At 38.2% G+C, this 21130-nt stretch overlaps 1 protein-coding gene across 3 annotated transcripts in view; it reads left to right on the top strand.

Annotated features, from left to right (window-relative positions):
- The first annotated feature begins 30 nt into the window (after positions 1-30).
- MAST2 (microtubule associated serine/threonine kinase 2) overlaps positions 31-21130 on the top strand; it is a 195984-nt gene continuing 174884 nt past the window's right edge. For all 3 annotated transcript variants that reach the window (XM_026853582.1, XM_026853583.1, XM_026853581.1), the window contains exon 1: positions 31-124. In XM_026853582.1, the coding sequence (XP_026709383.1) occupies positions 104-124 (21 nt within the window). In that variant the 5' untranslated portion in view covers positions 31-103. The remainder of the gene's footprint in view (positions 125-21130) is intronic.

Here is a 21130-nt window from a genome sequence, read left to right as displayed (position 1 = left end):
CCGAGGGTCGGGGCTGCGCTGGGCCCGGCGGGAGGTAGCGGGCGGCGGCGCTGGTTGGGACCGCATCCCCCGGGCATCCCCTGGCGCTACACGCGCGGGGCAGATGACCCCAGAAGAGCCAAGGGTGGGTTCGGTGCTGGGGATCGGAGCGGTGGTGTGTCAGTGTGCCGAGGGCACGGCGCTGAGTGAGCGGTGGGGCAGTCGCCGTGGAGCCAGAAGTCCTGCCTGCCCCTGCCTGCCCATGGAACCGCGAGGGAGGATGCGGGGAAATCTAGTTTGTGTTATATGCTTGCTGGTATCAGTAATTACAGGATACTTCTTGCTAGTAACCTTCTGTAGGTCACTCCTCATTGTGGTGTATTTTCCAGCATTTTTTAGGTCTTAATTCTTAACGCGAAAAGTGGTTTATTTAGGAAACATACCTTCGCGGGTATTTGAAAATGCATAGGTTTGTCAAAAGTGAGAGTGGGTAAGTTCAGTGTGTCCCCTTTTAGCCTTTCACCCCCACAGTAAAAGATCTACTGATTGCTGCTTAGGGTTACAGGCATAAGAGACCCAAGAGATCTTAAACTTTGTTTTGATGTCTTTTGATATTCCTAGTTTTACAAGAGAGACAAATGAGGGATGAAGCTTAGCAGTTTAAAAATGTGGATGGCAAGTAGTCCTTTTTTATTTAACGAGAAGGAGAATGTACAACAAGTATGAAGACTCCCAGGATACAGTAATTCATTGCTGGTTTGCTACTTTTAGGAGCAAAGTGAAAAACTAGGTTCTTGGACTTCTCGTCAAAAAGGTGTCTTAAATTGACATAATTGTTGCAGATGCACAGGCTTACTCTTTTTTTAGTTTTTTTTCTAGAAAAGCTGCATTACATTGCATTCAATTCCAGGAGACTTGTATTTGGGCTTTGACTAGTGGATATCTCAATACAGATTTTTCAGACTGGGCCCTAGAAGAAGAGAGCTCTATGTTTTAAAATTTTATTCTCTCCTACCTCGTTTAGCTAGGTGGTTAAAAGGTGCAGCTGCTTTTGATACTCAACACTTCCTGAAACGATTAAAGAGCACTAATATCCTTATTCAGGAAAATAAAATAATCTGAAAGCAGAAGAGGTGACTTAGTTTCTTGCCGACTGTCCATTAAAATAGTGGTTGGTAGAGCTATCAAATGCAATAGCAAGGTGTTTGTTGTATTGTTTTGACATACTGTGTATGGTACTGACAAGAAAATTAGAGGAAATTATTTCTATTCTTGGTAGCTGTGAACTAAGCTTTTTGCAAATCATACATACAGAACACGCTATGTACCATATAACTTATTGAACACTGGGGAAGCTTCAGCAAAACAACATTAACATTGCAAAACAGGAAAGGCTGCAAATTCAGAAATACCAGTTTTTGAGATGCACAAGGCTTTTTAACGGGAGTCTGCCAGTTTGTTTTTATCTTGGGTGCTCTGACTAAGACCTGATGTGACTTGTAGTAACAGATCTTTACGTGCTGGCGAGTATTCACTGTGATGGAATCTTTGAGGAGTTTTGCAGCTAAAGTTAAGAAAGCTTCTACTCAACCTATGTGAGATGCTCCCCAGACTTCAAAGGACAACCTCTCATCCCCTCCCCTTTTGTCTTCCATTTCAAGTGGCAGAAGTTTTGTAAATCCAGTAAGCAGCTGGAAATAAATATATGTGTTGGACAAATTTAATAAACAGGACAAGTCTACTCTCAGCATTTCTGTCTTTGATATCAGTAATTCAGTATTTCTTTAGATAATCAGGAGTTGGTAGTGTGGATGTGATGGAAAGGGCCTTCTGAGATGCAAAAAGCAGTGTGATACTCCGTTTCTACTGATGCAGCTTGTAGCTTGACAAATATTTCTGTGGGGGCCTCTTCTGATTTAAGTAGCCCTGTTGTTTCCAAGCCTGTAGTACACCCTCAGCTGTACCAATGCAACAGTGTGCACAGCTGCAGGGAACCGTTCTGAATTAAATTCAGATTTCACAGTTTGTTTGTCATACATTTACACAAGTTTGTGGTTGGGGGAGACTAAGCTACTCTAATGTTAGAAAAAGCACTTCTCAAACTGTGACTGTAGTAGTTAATCACTGTGCTGACCTTTAGGCTTTTGAAAATCTGGTCCTTCAATGTGCTGTGCTTATATTTCTGATGTACATACGATTAATGTTTTCACTTTTTTATGAGTTACATAAGAATTTAAAAATGACTGTGCTTGGTCACATTAAAGATCCCGCTAGCCCAGTATCCTGCCTCTCTGCACTGCCAAAAGCAGATGCTTGGAGGAGAGTATAGTGTATATTGAGGAAATACCTCTCCCAGCCTCCAGTAATTTGTGGCTCACAGGTTTCCGGAACTGGAGGTGATATTTGTTTTTAGTGCCCCCGTTGGGTTTTTTCTTCTATGAGTTTGTCCAATCAGTATTTGAAGCCATGCTTGTAGCATCCACAACATCCTGTGGCTGAGTGTTGTAAGGCTTAAGCATATTTTGTGTGGAAAAAACACTTGTTCAAAACCAAACAAAATAAGTGTTTTTTCTACGTGCTTGTTTCAGGTCTTGTTTTTTTAATTTTTGTATTGGAAGAGGCGGTGAAAAGGAGAATCCATGTTGTTCTTGTGTGGCTTAGAGACTGATACCTTTTTATTTTATTTATCATCCCTTGCTTGTGACTTTTCCAGAGGTGTTTTAGAAAGAAGTGACTCCTTTTCATTGTCCTTTCATTTTTCTTTATACCTTTTGCAGGTCTGTTCCTGATTGGAGATAGAGATGCAGGGATCAGAGGAACAGGGTTAAGGAACAATAACCAGGACTGGCTACAGCGTTTCAGCATAGGACACCCTGTAAACTTAGATAGCATATTAGTTTTTATTCTTTAATATTCTACCTGCTTTATCTTGATGATCTTTTATGCATGGTGTTGGCACTTCTGTGGAACTGTCTATTATAACTCCACAATCACTCTTTTAAGTGGTAATAGCTAGTTCAGAATTTGTCATTGTGTATATAATTTAGGCTTTTTTTTTTTTTTTACACTATGCATCATTTTACATTTATCTACATTTAATCTTATCTGCTATTTTACAGCCCACTTACGCAGTATCATTAAGGTCTTCAGATCTTTGGCCATCACTTTTTCAACCTTGAAAAGCTTTAAGCATTGTCAGCAAACTCTGTCACATAAGCGTTAAGCTTCTTTGCTAGATTTTGCTTTAAGATGTTGAAGGTATTGATCCCAGAACAGGTCCTTGTAGGACTCCACTGGGGATCCTTCTTTTTTGGGGAAAAAAGCCAATTGTTCCAACTTATTTCCTATCTGTTAGTCATTAATTCATAGTTGAATTGCATTTCTTATTCCACGACAGTTTAATTTTATTGAGTGAGGGCATCTTTGTCAAAAACAGCCCACTTGGATTTCCGTAAAATATTAGCTTAATGTTTTCTGACTACATTGAAGGAAACTGGAAAGTTGAGGTGAAAGTTACGTTGCTTAGGAGTGACAGTCACTGTCATTCAGAAGCATATTATAAGCATTAGATTGTTTCCGTATCATGCTTACATAATTAGAGACATTGTGATATTTATTGTGAAAGATCTCACAGGAGTCATAACCAATGTTTGTCAGAGGTGCTTTTATTAGCATTTTCTACTTCAAGTAGAAGTCAAAGGTCAAATGGTGTCTAGAAGAATATAACTTAAAGGGGTTACGATGGAAGTGTACAAAACCATCGCTGGTAGAGGTTGGATAGCAAACAGCAGCTGACTGTTTCCTCTAGTATTAAGCTAGGAGTCAGGCCTAAAAAGAGTCTTTACACAAAAGGTAATACAAGTATATTTTTTTTTTTGCCAGTGGATGCAAAAAGCATTCAGAGTTGGAAGTACTGGAGGAGGGAATCTTGTGAAGATTATTAAATAGGCAGAGTTCATCCACTTGAGAACAGCTGAAATTATCTGCCATCTAGGAGAACATTAGAACAGGGCAAATGCTTGGTGCTTCCCTTTATTTGTCTGTAGGGAATGTCTTTGCTGTTTTTGTAGGATTTTTTCCATGATGAATTGGTGTTAGCCTGTCCCTAACAAATCTAAATCCTGTCTTCCTCTGAAAGCAGGTGGAGAATAAACAGAGATGAGGAAAGCTGAAGTATTAGGGCACATGTATGGGGTTGGAGGTTGAAGGTCAAAAGAGTAAAAATAGAGGACACTGAGCACAGAGTATTGCTGAACAGCATTCTGTGCTCTAAAGGCATCCGGGGAACTGTTGGGTGCTGCCCAGTGGTGCTTTGCTCGGAGATGTGACAGGGTGAGGGAGCAGAAACAGACCCTGTGCTTGTTGGCATTTTACCCTCACTTTTTTCAAGCTTCCCTCTCCTCTTGCTATGGCTGGCCAGGGCCAGGAGAGGATTTATAAGTAGATTCCTTAACTTTGTGATTTTGTGATAAAGAAATGAAGGGGAAAACTGTAGCAGAATCTCAACAAGTAGTTCAAGGGCTGGGTAGAGGGACTGCAAGTTGTAGAGGTGGGATTTTGGGCTAGATGGACCCTTTGTCTTGTATAAAGTTTAATTTGGCTATTGCTGATGAAGAGTTGGACTGAAATATTGCTAAACCTGGAGTCTCCCCAGCTGCAGGTATGTTCATTGTATGGGAAATATTCAGCTGATGCCAACAGATGAGCTGCATACATAATATCGAGAAACATGAAAAACCTCCTTAGTCCAGGTTAGTTCTGTGTTGGAGAGCCCTTTCTGTAGGGCAGTCAACGCAGTAGACTATCTTCAGCTGTTGGTTTTGATGTGCCTGAAGTGGGAGAGCTTGCGTGTTCCCCCAACAGTACATTTTGTCATTTCTGCACTGGATGGAAAGTATTTCCTGAGCTTTGAACAGGGCAACTGACTTGACAATCAAATAATTTATTATAGGCATTTGGAACTGTAGTGCTACGAACTTTGAGAGAGTAGCAAAAATATTCCTTTCTCTGCACTGTCTTTGAAACTTTGTAGATCTGTATGTCCCAAAGCCAAAATGGGTTACTGTGGTTATCCAGTGTGATTTCCCCACTTGTGCAGCCTGTAGAACTTTCCTCAAAGATAAATTAAAACATCTCTCTCAGAAATTGATCTTATCTTAGCCTTAGATCATGGTGTGTCTGTCACCTCTTCTGGAAAGCTCTGCCAATGTTTAATTATTCCTGCAGTTAGGAAACTAAACCACATCTTATTTCAAGGCTTGTTTTGTCTGATGTCCAACTTTCAGCTGTGGAATATGCCTATGCTAGCATAGGCAGTAAAAATTCTTTACTATCTGATATCTTTTCCATGTATAAGTATTTCAAATGTAAAATCTAGCTTCAGCTGAGACAGAAGACACTGAGTTCTTTTGCTTCTAGCACTTCGTGCTTTCCCCTGATGGTCCTTGGGGTGTGTGCACCAAAAATAGGTAGTATTCTGCCAGCAGCCCGGAATGATGTGATCACAGACAAGGTTACTTGTCCACTACTGTTTGATACTTGTCTTTTTACGATTTTTGGGTTTGCCTTACCACAATTGGGTGTGTCGTATGAGTGAGAGTTTTGTAACATTATGCCTATGTGGATATTTCTACTCCCTTTATTCAGGACATCATGCAAATTGGGCCAAGATTAGTTCTAAACGTTAGATTAGAAAGCTTATTCCCCCTTTCATGTTGTCTTTTTATATATATATATATATATATATATATATATTTATTATATATTTTTTTTTAAGGAATAGCAAAGGATCTTTTCCACTGACTTCTCACCCTGTTCATTTTTTTGGAAAGCAGTCAGTGACTGGCAGGGAGAAACTGGCCAAACCCCAGAGTGCTAGTCAGATTTGTTTTGCCTCCACAGCTGCAAGGAAGCTGTTACCATGCTTTCCTTGCTTCGTGGCAAGCCTGGAAATTGAAGAGATCTTTCTTTTTTCCTAATCAGAACTTCTGAGCTTCAAATAGAAGTGTTTTTTTTGTTTGTTTGTTTCATTTTTTTCCCTTTAGATGCCATCAGTGCCATTAAAGGCAGTAGCTTTATTGTGATGAGCCCTGTATGTAGGTATGTAGACTGCATAACAGTTTGGTGTTCTAGTTATTTCTACCATGAGTATTTCCTTTTGTTTGATAAGTGAAGAAGCAAGCTTTGGAGTTCAGTTGACACGCTTCTGAGCTTTCTCTACATCTGTCTGTCTCAGGCTGCTGATCAGAGCTCTGTTGCAGCTCCTGTTTTGCCCCCCCCAGCCATGGACCCTGTGATTAACAGCTCACAGAACTCAGAGCTGTTTCTTCTAACTTCGTATCAAAGACTGGAAACTGGGATGAAACTTCAGAGAAGAAGATGGAAGTTTATTTCCAAAATTCAAGCAACTAAACAGAATCAAATGGATGTATTGCTGGCAATGCAGATTGCATTTGCAATAAAGTATAGTTTTTAATATTCACATTAGAGATTCCATAAAAGCAAGTATAAATTAAACATAGCCAAATATGTTCCATAAGCATCATTACCTCTTCTTATCAAAGGAGGGTAGGAGTGCTGCTGACTTCTAGAAGATCAGAAACCATCTGTTTCCATAAATACTTCTAGCTACCTGTTTTGGGATACCGTTGCTCTTTAGGGTTGATTTTTAGGGCAATTCTGACCTGTGCCTGTTTCACCAGGGGAGCTAAAGAGTCTTAAGGAAGACATTGGTCAAGACTCCTAAATTATGAGCTGTGGATGTGACTTACAATTAAAAACTCAGTTACTGTTTGTAGACCTCAGACGTCTTTTCCCATCTCCTTTTCTTTGTTGCTCTCTAGCTCATTTTCTCATTACCAGGAGGGAGCAAAAAATGTGTTGGGTGTTGTGTTTGGTTGTGTTTTTTTGGTTTTGGTTTTTTTTTTATAAGAAAGTGCTAAGTTTAGCCTGTAAAGCTTCTAATATGGTGAACTGCAGTCCAGAGTGGATGACTGGCTGGCAGGCATGCTTACTTATACTCAGAGTTTAATTTCTTAAGATTACCCCTTTCTCTATGGGAAAATAAAGGTAGTGAAGAAGGCAGAACATAGCTGCGGAAGAAGGAGCTGTTCCCTGTGACGCGTACAGTTCGATCTCTGTTTTCTTCTCTGTCCTTTTCCTGAGGAGGCAAGAAGCCAGAAAGATCAAACCTCTCAGTGTCCTGTAGGTGTGTCTCACTGCCTTCCATAAGCTGATTCTTGCTGATGCCAGAGCTACTCTTTCATTTCTTTATTAGCCATGGTTTTGCCTTTCTGTATTTTGATCGGGCAACAGTAGCAGCTGCTGGCAACTTACCTGACTTCCCTTGTATGCTCATACTGATGTTTAGAAGTATAGGTAGGGGTGGAAGTGACTGAAGAAAAGACTCATCTAAAAGCAGGCAAAGGAGAATAAAGTTAAGCGATCAATTCTGCAACGTGCTTGTTAGATAATAACAGAATTGAGCCGAAAGATTCATCTAGAAGCAGACAAAAGGAATGTAGAGTCAAGTGACCAATTCTGACATAGGCTTGTTAGATAATAGGGAAATAGAGCCAAAGGGCATATGGCACTTCTCTGGCCTGATACAATAGAAACGTCACCTCTCTCAAAGTTGGATATTAATGGACAAACCTAATTCGTTTAAATGGATTTGTTTAAGTCAGTAAGTAGGTAGGCACTGCATCAGCAGCTTAGATGATTCAGCTTGCCCATGTGAGATTTCAATTTCCTATCATAAGTGAAGGGTAAGAGCAAATATTGTGTGTTGGCCACATTAATTTCATATCTTGCATATTAGAATAAGCAGGAAGTGCAAGATTATGAATATATAGGTGTATAGGTGTTAATGTTAGTGATTTGCATCCGAGTTCAGCAGTTCACTGTATTTTTCCGAAAGGACTACAGAACTGAAGGAGCCAAGAGAAATCTATCAAGTGGGTGGATTTGGTGTGGGACTACGAGACTTTATAATTTTAATCAGTTATTATCTTGAATGCAAAAGCTGCTGCTACTTAGTATTTATTACAGAGCACTTGAAGATAACAGTGGCGTGCTGTCCAAGGCTAGGACAAAACACACAAATCTGCAAAACACTCAGGCTGTGGATATATTCATGACTGTATGCTTCAGGAAACCAAGTAACATCTGTGTGTACTGTGTTGGAAGAATCGCTATGTGTTACTGACTTTATGTTTAGAAGCTGACTTCTTAGGCAAGCTCCTGTGCTTCTTGCAGCGCAAAGAATGTGTTGTCCTGCCTGTCAAGGTAGTTCTTAAGAGCCTTGAGGTGATCCTTTGTTTTTATCTGATAAGTTATTTTTATTGCCTGAGCTGCCTGTTGTGCTCCATAAGCCAACATAGTTTTTGTGCTTATAAGAAATGCAGTGGATTAGTATAGGTAACAATGATAGACTTTTATTTAAAAGAAAAGTTTTTTTTACTCTTCTTTAATTCTTATTCATGGAACCTGAGTAGCCGAAGCTAAAGAAGCAGTGATGACGAGGTTAGTGAGCTGTTTGAGACTATACCAGAAAGTTTTATCGCCCATCAAGACCTTCCTCAAGAACTGCAGTAGCTAAATGGACAGGTCATGTAGAGTCTTAACAATTTCATTACCACATCAAATAATGATGTGCTGTCGTCAGTGTCCATTTAGAGTGATCTGGTACTATTTGAAGCCTGGTGAAAATGGTGCTCTTTGGAGGAAGAAGCTGAGTCTGTGGCAATTCAAAAAGCTTCTACCTTTTTGCAAGGAAGTAGAAAAATCTGTTTCAGGTGTGGAAGATGCACTCATTTTTTGATGTCTCCACAGAAGTCACTCTTGGTTGTGGGAAGTTGATGTTCTGTGATATCTCAGTGTAGTAGAAGGATTAGGAGGCCTTGCTTGGTTTGTAATGAAGTAGCTCTATTCATTAAAACCTGTTTTAAAACCTTTTTTTTTTTTTTTTTTTTTTTTACTTGCTCTTCCTCTAAGCTGTGCTTTTTGTGGTAGTGTATTATCTAATTTACATCTTGGGTCCCGTGAACCCTAAAACTAGTAATCTGTCAGAAATTATTTTCAAATGTTCTGTTATAAATACACATTACAGTGCAGTGAGGGAAGAGGGTTCAAGACTAAAAACTCAGCAAAAATAGAGATATCTGTCTAGCTTGTCAGTTTTTTGTTATTTAGCATTAATGGAAGTCCATTATTTACATGGAAAATGGGATGATGCTCTGTTTCTTTCCTTTGCTATTAGAACCGCATCATAAATATTTTCACTTTTTGTTATACATATAGTAAACAATTTAACAATAAAATACTTTCTAAGACATTTTAGTTGGTCTGGATTTTCATGAATATAAAAGCAAGACAGTGCTTTAAAATGTTCCTGTTTAAATTTCCAGAAGCAGATAACACTGTTAAGGTTGGATCATGGGGAGTTTAAGAATTTTTGAAATGTGGTTTCTGATTCAGTTTCAGTCCACACGTGTCTTCATGAACTGTCTATATAGGAAGATTTTTCTCTAATGTTTTTTACTACATAGTGTGACAAGTAATCCACCATAAACATTTTCAGCAGTACAAAGCCAAAGTAAGTATTTAACTACTTAATTGAGTGACACTTGGATAACTTTTTTTGGCCTTTGCTGTGTTATGCTAGTATTTCTGAAACTCTTGTTCTAGGTGTTTGGCATCTCATCTTATTCTACTAATAGTAAAACTACTAAACAGTGGTTATAATAAAGAGCTGAATTTCAGTGGACTTCTGGACTGGTGCTTCCATTCTCAGCACAGTGTCCAAACATCCAGCAATCCATTCAAGACAGATTTGCAGTAACACTAAAATTCGTTGCTTATGTGAGGCTACATTCTTCTAGCCCTAACTTCTTGCAGTGATTGAGAGCTGTCTTATGGAAATTAGCTCAGTATAGACTGTGTGTGTTTACTACTTTGATATGCTGCTAACACTTCATGATTTAAAAAAAAACCAAAATTGTTTTGTAGGTCCCTGCCATCCCTGTTGATTTTTCCCTATTGGATTTGATTGAAGAGTTCACAAACCAGTCTCTCATGACAGAAGAGAAAATGCAGAATGGTTCCAGTGGTAAACATACGCTGACCTGCAGCATATAGAAAGCAGTTTTTAATGAAGACCATATGTGTATGGTTGGACCCAAACTTGAGACACTTTGTTGCCTTTTCTTAATCCAGACAAACAAAAACTAAGTGCAAAAGGTACATCCATTGAATAACAAGGGGAATTCAGTCCTGTCTGTGGGATGAAAATTTGTGAAGACATAGTGTAGCGGCATTTCAGGGAGCTTGAAGATTTTTATGAAATGTAGTACTTGGCAGATTGACTAATTGATGCTCAGGCATGTTTTTTATTCTTCAAATACACAGCTGTTATGCTTTGAGCTCAGTAAGAATGATTAAAAAAATAAAAAGTTTTCTAATACGTCTTCCTGGTACTATGAATAATAACCAGAACTTGATACTGCTTCTCATGTGTTTTTCATGCCACTGAGAGTTGTACACATGCAGAAGGACTGCATAAACACTTGATTTATACTCTACAAATGGTTTGAGCATGGTTCCACGTTTCCAGGAGGGCTGTCTCCCTGTGCATGTTGATTTCCGGTTCTCCCAGCTATTAAACTTAGAGTTTCTTCTCTTCGCATTAAAGAGAATACAGCTTAGAATCATCAAATTGCATTTCTCTGCGCTCTGCCTTAAAATACAGTTTGTCATTACAAAGCAAGTACACACATTGACAGAACTACATAGATACCTTTGTCCTTGTGACAGAACTGCATAGATACCTTTGTCCTTGCTGTGGCATTGAGACCTTTCTGAGGAAGCATGTACAAGTCCTAAAGAATCCAACTTCACTAATGCAAGCAGTGTTAACTCTTGGAAAGGCAAAACTGGAAAAGAGCATGTAATAGAGACTTGTGGAGCTACTTAGGAAAAAAAAAAATGCACTCATAGTGAAATAATTTAATGTCTTTCTTTGGGTTTTTTGATGTTTGTTCTCTTAAGCTGGTAGTTTCATGTCCTCTGTTCATTGAGGACTAGCAGCAGGTCTGCTTATGATTATGTTTTTTGCCATTTGAAATGGAGTGAGACCCCAGTTTTATTTTAAAGAAGCCATTGTAAGGCCCCAGAGCAAGGAATTGTCATTTCAAAAAACGGAATGCTTAATAATTAAAACAGGTTTATTAGTCACTAAAATCACACCATTCAATCTTGAGTGTATTTACAAGTACTTTATGATAATAAAAAAAATCACATTTTAATATGGAGCCTTAGAAAAGACCTTTAAAAGGAAATCAAGTGGTGAGGACTGATGTTAAGTGTCCTGGACAGCAGCAGAAGATCAGAGAGTACAAATAAATAATTCAGAGTCACTGTTTTAGAGGAAGGCTTATAAATGAGCCATATAGTTAATGCAGTGACTGTAGGCATTTAAATGTTTCAACATTTAGGTATAGATGGATGCAGTGACATATTAGTACATCTTTCTCTGTTTTATTAAAAGACTTAAACTGACCGTGTGCAACGTGAAGGTGGCAGAAATACCTGACCCTGACAGTTAAATTATGCATTCAGTTAGTTATTTGTACATTCTTTGACCTTTGCATTGATCCCTGTTTTCTGGACAGAGGAGAATCTGTTTACAGCATTGTTTTGCCAGTTTAGCAGCCACTTTACCAAAGTGTCTGCTGACTGTAGACTTTCAGTTTGAGCTTGAGGAGCAGTTGATGTTCATAAACCTAACAGTTGGGCATTGTTTTTGTTCTCAGGCAGAAGGGAAGAAATACATGGCTTGTCCTTGAAAAAATTTTGGCTCTTGTTTCTTTGGGATGGAACTGTATTATGCTGCTTGGTGAGGAGAAACTTTTGTACCAGACTATAGAGGCTCCATTTCTTTGTGCAGACATTGATAAGAATTGTGAATTAGTTCATCTTTGTCTCTCATTTAATGTGATTTCTGTTAAGAAAAGCTAAGGATTAAGGGTTTGTTGTGTTTCCAAAGGTTAACTTAATTTCCTTTAGGCCTAAAACCATTGGTAGTTTTGTTTACAGTCTTATAATCCAATGGTAATTATTTTTTTCCCATTCCGTACATGCAGATCTGCTTTTGAGTTTGAGGGAAAACTTGTTCTCAGGGAACCTTGACATAAGTGCTGCTTATTTTTGCTGCGCATTGATGTGCTTATCTCATTTGTGGTAGGAAACAAGAAGATTCCAGATGGTTCATGGAGACAAAAATATTGATGCCAAAGGATTGGAATGCTCACTGTCACAAAAAAAAAGTATTTAATTTCTTTTCCTGCTGCAGATAATGACCTTTCTCAGTGATGATAATACCAGATTAAAATGTATCTTGGCCTTTTTGTCATGTGTATGAACAAATAGTGTTCTAACTCTTAGCAGACTATTGTGTGTTGTTAGATTTTTATTTTGCCACTAATCTCTGTCTAACTACAGGTAGTTTTACTATTGCTACTGCTATTCAAGTGATAGTTGCAATATGTAAAAGCATCCTGGGCAAAAAAGTAACATGGTTAAGAGGATTCCTGTAGTGGTTTTTGTTTCATTCTTTTCTTTCTGTGCAGCATGTGCTATTCAAGTGAGCTTTATAAATTAAGACTGTTTTCACAGACATAAGTAGCCATTGAATGTCTAATTAGAAAAGCCCCTTTAACTCACCGGAGTGGTTCCTCACCAAAGTTCATGAGTTACCTTTTCTTTGTAGGCAGCTTCATTTGAAACAAGCCTTGGAACAGCAGTTGTGCTTGGATTTCTCTCTTATAGCTCCCTTAGCCTTGGAACAGTTTTTTAAGGGCTGTATATCATACTGGACCAAGAGAGACTTTTATTTGATACTATACTTCAGACTTAATGACTCCGAACATTTTTCTTTGGGAAATACTTTTTTTCAACAGAAGATTAGGACTCTGCACTGTTAGTAAATAAGTAATTTTTATACAGCATGCACATTTTAATACACTATTATTGTTCACTTGCCAAACTTTTTATTTTTGGCTAGTATTTGAATTTTAAATATATTTTATTTGTACCTTAGATATAGAAAATTTTATATTGTTTTGGGTTGGGAATCAAATGCTAATATAGATAACTTCTCACTTTTTGGAGTGTGACTCATAGGTTCTTCTTTATAATGTATAAAATTAGGTGAGACTCTTCCAGGTCCTGTTGCTATGAAGCAATTGTTTATGTAAATTGAATGAACTTTTAACTTATCACTAGGTCTTGTTCATCTCTCCATAGACAAATAGGGAGTTTACATTCCCAATGAAAATGACTTGACTGTAACTTTGTTTATGGACATTAAACAGAATTTTCACAGGTGTAAGTAGATATTTTATGTTGTTTTTCTCTTTCCTTGGTAATGAGACAGTGTTGTAATATAAAAAAAAAAATTATAGTTGGAGATCTGAAAGCTCACTTGGGGGGAAAAAAAAGCGCATCAATGTTGCAGGGAATTAAGGCACCCTGCAGAATGTTTTTCTAATTCTCCTTTTTATAGCCAATATGAAATCATAGGTCTTTTTACATGCACAGCTTAAGATACAGCTGTGTTTCTGCTGCTTGCCTGGTTCCTTAATCAGTTCCTATTCTAGTCTGTCTTATGGCATAATTTTAATAAAAGGTGTTAAATTCAGTGTTTTCTGCATAACAAATATCAGAATAAATCTGTAAGAAACTGGCAACCAAGAAAAGTTTTGCCTTGTTGATACTGTGGGTTATGGTCTTCAGCAAATCTAAACATACATATCTATTTGACTGTATAAAATCGAATAGTCAAGAATATAGAAGATAAATGAGAATTTGATTATGCATAGGATGCTAAAGAGAACTTGTAGTAGTACTAGTCAGTAATGCCGGGTGATGTATCACATGCTTGGCACAACTTCTGAGTTTAATGGAAGAAAATCTTCAGAGATGGTGTTATTGATGTTTTATAACACCAAATTTTATTACAAATCACATTTTTTGGGTCATAATTCTTTTAATCCTTACAGTAGACAGGATTCTAATGTACAGATGATGAATTATAAAGTTCATGTTGTTTCATCTGGCTGGGAATTAAATTCCTTGGTCTCTACAACCTTTTTATGTTTGAAATACTCATGCTAGAATACCAGTGTGGCTTTTAATGTGCAGTGTCTTTGTTCAGACTGGTTTTGTTTTCAGTGTAACTAGTGAGCATGTAGTGGGGTTTTGAGTCTTGATATATTGATTGTGGTTTCTTTGGACTTCTGTAAAGTTTGATACAGACTTTAGTAGAGGCTCTGTTGACCTTTCTGCCCTAGATGAAATTCTTTTGGCTTTAGGCCTCAGATCCATTTGGATCTTTAGGATCTTTTGGATCTGAAATGCTGGGGTTTCAAGGCCAAGCCCCAAATTAAGGTTGACATATAGGTGATTCCCACAGCCCTTCACAAAGGGGGGGTGAGTTTGTCTTTAGGCTTCCCTCCACGGTGGGGCCGGCCTTGCAGGGAGAGCCATTGGGTAAATGAGCCCCAGGTGTCTGCATTCAGTAACCAAGGGTCAGGTGTCCCACTGAGGGATAAAAGCTGGGACCACTTGCAGGAAGGGGCAGTGTCTGTGTGTGAGGTGGATGTCCTGTGCAGAGTTCCTTGTTGGGGAAGTGTCTCCTGCCTCCCTGGGACTGGGCTCCAGTCAGGTCTGGCTTTTGTAAACGTGGGCTATGTAGAGATTCAGTGTGTGGCTTCCTTGGTCTTATGTGTTTGGCTTGTTGACTTGGTTGTCTCCTGTCCCTTCTATAGGGAACTGCATTTCACCATTTATTCCACCTGTTGTTGGTCATGTGGTGTTGTTATTGGGGTCAGTGGGATTGATGTCGATTATATATAATCTGATTGACTTGTTTGACCCCCAGCACTCACCCATGTACTGACCCTTTTGTATCAAATACAATTTAGTTATTGGTTCATCTTTATGCTGGCTGTATCCTTTGTGCTAGGCCTAATAATTAGTAAAACAGGATCTTAGTTGGGAGACCCTGAAATAGGATCAAATACTTTGCTTGTATAAACCATTGTGGTGTTATTTGTATTTTCATATAAGGACCAAACATTCAAGCTGATATAATTTAATCACAAATTACCTTGCCTTCTAGACTGTGCTTGCATTAGGAATAAAACTATTCTGCATCTCAACGATCCTCAGAAAGGGGGTAATAACGTACATAGTTGTAAATATTTACTTCTGCCTTTTAACAAGCCTTTTAATGCCTTCCTGCAGCTGGAAACACTTGGCAAAAAACTTACCAACTTGAACTTCCCTGGTGAAACAACATTAAGCTTCTAATTCATTAGTTCTAATCAAACATGCATTGGAGTTGCTTTCCTAAGTTAACAAAAAAATCTTCCCACTGGAAGAACAAGATAAGGAAGGGTGTATCTCATAGTATAGTTTTCTGGTACTATGTCTTTCAGGAAACATATTTAGTTTGTTTGTTTTTTCTTGTTTGTTTGTTTTTAACGGGGGGATTTTCAGTGTAGTTTTGTGTTTTTTTACAGAAGAATTTAGATTTGTTTGTAGCTTTTCAGTAATGTGTGTTATCACTGCAGATGAGTGTACAGAGGAAGCTGTAGGTATTCAGAATGTTAAATGTGCGCATATTATGCTGTATAACTAGTGAAAACATCACTGGCAATAATGCTTACCTTTCCTGTCATTTTGAATACTTACTATTGACATTAAATTGTTTTGTATATTTAGTGGGAATGTTGGGATTTATTGCGAAGGTTTTCTTCAAATAAATCTGTGAAAGAGAACAATATTGTGAAACAATTTCTGTCTTTAAATAATTAAAATACTTTTTATATAAAGTAATATAGTTTGTAAAGCTTTTCTTTCTGGTTGAAGTAGTAAACCAACTGCTTCATACTATAGCCTTTAAGAGGTTATGTTGATGTAATTTTCCTTGATTTTGCTGTCTTTGACATTTTTCAGAATGCTGCTGGCAAGTACATGAGTTAAGCAGATACAGTTAAGAAAGATCTTAGTTTCAAGTTTTTATTCAGCCTACAATTTTGGTCACATTTGGGCTCACCTCACCTTCTTGGTAAGCCGCAGGCCCTCTTGGCTCAACGTGTCATGTTCAGGCTAGAAAGTTAAGGCAGATTTCAGTGCTAATACTACTGTAAATACTAAGAGTCTGTTGCATTAATTGCTACTTAGATATTTGGTTTGTGATCTCTTCTCTAGGTTATTAATTTTCTTTTTCAGTGTGTTTTAAAGTATGTTAGGGCAGACCTAATGACAGGATCAGATTAATCTTTTGTTAAGGGTATGTACACCCATTATATAAAGTGATGAGGAAAGGCTGAGAAGGAAGAGGATGGTTCTTAGATATATGCACACAATCCTGACACAACAGGCTTTTATCTTTTAAAGGACAAACAGGATTGCATTAGAAAATAGAAAATGTAGCTTTCAATGTTGGCTATTTTTATCGCTTTAAAAAAATTTCAAAAAGTGTCAAACTATCCTTGAGTTATATTAGTTATTGGTTACCTTCCTTACAAAATAGGCTAATATTAGTGTATTATTTGCAAATTTATTTTATTTATTGTATTTTTCTTCCAACAGTTTGCTAGAATTCATTTCCAGATGACCTTAGGTTGTTGTGCTCATTGGACATTTTTCCTGTTCATGGATTACCTGTTCATATAAAATTTTTGTAGATTTTTCTCCTGCCCACTCAGCTGATAGTTTAACATGTTTGGACCTGCAGATATGAATATTTGTTAGTCACAGTCGAGTATTTTTGCTTGTTGTAGAAACCTCTAGGAAATATATATTGAGTTAAGTTATAACACAGGCTACATATAATGATCTGTTACATCTTAAATGTAGGCCATAAAGACCAGTCTTATGTTTTTTTATGTTATGTGTTGCTGATACATCAGTCTAACTGCACGGTACTTCATCTGGCAGTTCAAGGAAGCACTTTGACATGAATCCACACTTTCAGTATTCACTTGTCATTTGGGGATTAAGGATCTATGTTGTGTTGCTCTCTTGCAGCACCATTAGATGAACATTAAAAAAAAGCTGCTGAAAATCTTTGCAGTGGTATATGTGCTTGCCCTTTTATTTTTTGCTTGAATTGCTTGGGAGACTTTCTCTGTGTAATGGAATGGAAAAGATGCCTGAGAAAGTTCCTTGTAGCTATATTCTGAAATTAGCAGATCATGATTTTAACGTGGGATATTAGTGTAACCTTATACTCAGAAGTACATTAGATTTCTTGTCTTTTGTCTGCAGCTATTGTTGCAATCTACCTCTCCATTTTGCTGAGTCTAATAAGCCATATGTGAGATTTCAGGCAAGAGAAACAGACTTGTTTGTATTTCCAGTGCCACAATTATTTTAACTGTTTTTCTGTGCAAGTGTGGCAAGTGACAGAGCTGAAAAATGCAGAGTCCCTCACTATTCAAGAAAAGCCTTTGCCATTTTCTTCATATCCTCCTGTTTCAAGTTATGTGAGTAAACTTCTGTATACCTTTGAAGGGACTGATAGGAATAATCTTTGCCTAGGAAATCAAGATTGTGTGATGCTTTTATCTTCACCCTAAGATTTGCAGGATGTGGCTGGCTGCTTGAACCTGATTTTTAGCTTGTGGCAAGACACAAGGCCAAAGTAAATGAAGAACCTTTGAAAGAAAACCTTTCACCTTTGAAAAGAAATTAATGGAGAGGCTCACAATTCTTTCACACTGTGTGAGCAAAGTGTTTCTGTAATGTGCTTCCCAATTCTTTCACTTCTAAAGCTGCAAGAATTTTTCCTTCTCAAAAGTGGAAGTGGAGTCCTTAAAATTGTGTTAGTCTGTGCTGCATAATCTATTCTTCAACCACGTGCTCTGATAGTCTAATTTAGTAATTTGAAATCATGTAAGCAAAACTTTGCTCTGTCACTGCAAAGAGTTTCTTTATCCATTGATTTGGAATGTTGTGAAAAAATTTTCTGTCCTTTGTATTGTGTTGCATCTTGCTTTAGGGCAAGGACAAGGAAGGATCTCTTCCTGCAGGTTCTTTTTGCTTCCTTAAGAGTGGTAACGTAAACCACTGCTATTTTCACGTAGCTTGTCTATGAAGTGCAATATTAAAGCTGGGTTTTGGTGGATGAGTGAAATAAGTTACAGTCTTATGAAAGACAACTCTATTGTTGTAAAGTTAAAACTTTCCCTCTTCATTGTTTTGCTGACACAGTATAGGCATAGTTCTTAGAAAATGAAATTTTAAACTGACCATGTTGTACTTAGGATTTTTTAAAACATAGTAGGCTGTCTCAAAACTGCACTAGATTTTTTAAAAAAATACTTTTAAAGTGAGTACAGCAGTATATAAACCTTCAGAGTGTGATTGGAGTCACTTTCTTAAAAACATTCAAGAGCTGTTTAGTCTTCGGAATATTGCCCAAGTGTTTAATGTGCTTAACAAAAAAAGGTCTCATGAAGAATTTTCCATATGTAATATGTACTAAGACTGTCTCCTGTAGAAGAAAGCCTAGATTCTTTGGTGAGTGCGGGAAGCTGTTACCTCTCTACTGTTCCTTTCATATCTTTGTGGTACAAGTCCTGGTGGGGAGGATTTGCTTAAGCTGGGATGGCTGTTGAAGAAATGCATACGTAGTGACGTTTTGAGAAGGAACATGTACCACTGAGTTGACCTGAAAGGGGTGTGTAGGCAGGATGTCGCAGCTGAGCGGATATTGTGGTAGAAGTAGGTGTGCTCTTCAGTGTTGGTGTTCCATGTGCTCCTTCAGTTGGGCTACTTTTTGATTTAGATATTATCAGATCTAAAAAACTTGTGTACTTATGAAATATTAAGAATTTGTAATTATTTTAATTGAGAAGAGACTCTGCATGGAGAAGAAAGGGAAAGGATAGGGAAGTGGGCACATTGGTTGGTAGGGGTCTGCGGATGTGTATGAGTGGAAAGAGATGTAAAACACAAGTTGCTTGTAACATGACAGAGTACTTTTGTTTTTGACTTTACTGCCTTTCTTTACTTCAGTGCCCTGAATGAAAGAATATTCTTTTTTTAGCTGCAGTTCACTGAGTGTGTGTGGGTTTGAGGAGAGGTGAATGTGCACCTGAGGGGGGGAAAAAACCAAATAACCCCCCCAAAAACCCAAACCACCAATAAACAACCCCAAAACTCTGAACAAAGAAGTTCCAGTTAAAACACTTTTCATGTTAATCATGAAATTTTAACTGCTCATGGGTATTCTTATTAATACAATAATCTTAAAATTGGTTTTCTACATACAGTGTTGTTCTGAAATTTTTTGCAGGCAAAAGAATACCATGTTTTTCCTCTCTCAAACAAAGAGGAAGTCCTGTTTCCTTGCATGTGCTGATTTTATTCCAGTTGTTGATTTGGATGTTAAGTTAGTTGTTGACTTGGAGTAAAATTACTAGATTTACTGGACATTTGTTAGTGAGATAAGGTGTACCTTTCAAGCTAAGGTCATCACACTAAACCATGTCAAGACATGCGAGATGTTTGTGAAAGTGAAGTAGCAGCAAAGAAGCAGCCGAGAAAATTCCATGTAGCCTTATCCCTGTTCTCTGATGCTCTTTCCTGCAGCCCTTTCCCCAATTTCTCTTTTCTGGCATTTGTGTTGGGTGGGAGGAGCAGGATGTAAAGAGGGTGTCCCAAAGCTGCAGTTTAAATAAGGGGTGTGCTCTGTTTCTATCTTGGGTGCAGATGTGTTTGGGGAATGATGAGCAGCAGCCAGGTGGGCTTGGGTACCAGCTTCTGTGTATCTTCTGCCTGCCCTCTTCCTCCCCCTGCCCCAACTCAGCTGAATTGGTTGGAAGAGCAACTGTTATTGCTGCATCATCCTGACAAGCAGGACTGTGCTTCCCCTTCCTGAAGGAACCGAAGTGCACTGGTGAAGGGAAGACAATCATGGCAATGGCCTGTGCAGGGTGAGAGTGAGGGGAAAAAAATCTGGCTTTTGTAGGGATTCATGTCAGCAAGGCAGTAGTACATGGACCTCAGGGATGACCACTAGCACTTTGTGCATAGGGCCTTTCAGTAGAGTTAGGACTAGCTTCAAGGAAAGAGCTAGATATTGAAGGGAGCTGGGAACACTTGTTGGAATTGAAGCATAAGGAGTGTGAGAGAGTAGGCTGCATGAGATTTTTAACTAACTTGCTTGTAACCTGGAATACCCATGGTATTTTTTTGAGGTATGGTAATATTCAGACTGTCACAGTTGGGAAACAGATGAGATTTTAGATGTTACAGGGATTTAGGACAGGCCATATTAAAAGAGTATGTGTGTATGTTTCTATATGTCTACTTATAGACATGTATACATATGTAACCATGTTCTCCCATTCCAAATAGAAACAGCAAAGACTTTGTGCCCTTGGCATCTGCAGCTTTCAGAGGCGTGCTGGGGGACTGCCAACGTTGCAATTTAAAAATACTTAGCTTACTCCTAAGTACAAACAAAAGCGTGGTAGATGTCTTTTCACCTCTCCAAATGACAGAAAAACAGAAATATAGGCTGCTGGAGATGAAGATATTCAGTATCTTTGTGGAAAAGGTCAGAGGCAAATGAAAATGTGAGGTTCTTTGTTCTAAGATATGTATGAGGAACCTTAAGATTAAAGCAGTTTTCAGCTCAAGCAGTTTTCTTTACCCCAGGTCACTTGTTTTCATGCCTCTCCCCGTTTTTGCACCAGCACAACTGTTTGCAGCTGTGTGATGAACTGGATAAGTGAATTGACCTACTTTAAGTTACTTAAGTCTCTCTTGATCTGATTTAGACAGTGTGGAGACTGAATGTCTAACCATAACCAGAGGAAGAAATTGTATCAGGACAGTACCTCTCACCCTGTGAAAGGTGCACCACCAAAGCACGTGTGGAACAAAGCATTTCTGTCCCTCAAACAAATAACCAAGTTATTTACTGTTATGAGGTATCGAAAGATGTCATGATTGAAAGGAGACAGAGTCTAAGAAAGGTTGAGAATGAGTGACTCGGAGATCAGTGGGGATTCTATTTCAAATCCAATTTTTTTTCATGTAAAAGCACTTTATTCATGTCCATCCTTCCTTTCCC

Source organism: Athene cunicularia (assembly GCF_003259725.1).
Source record: "Athene cunicularia isolate RWA chromosome 8 unlocalized genomic scaffold, athCun1 chr8_part1, whole genome shotgun sequence".
NCBI lineage: Eukaryota > Metazoa > Chordata > Aves > Strigiformes > Strigidae > Athene > Athene cunicularia.
Note: the sequence above shows the minus strand (reverse complement) of the source record. Positions and strands in the feature narration are given on the sequence as shown.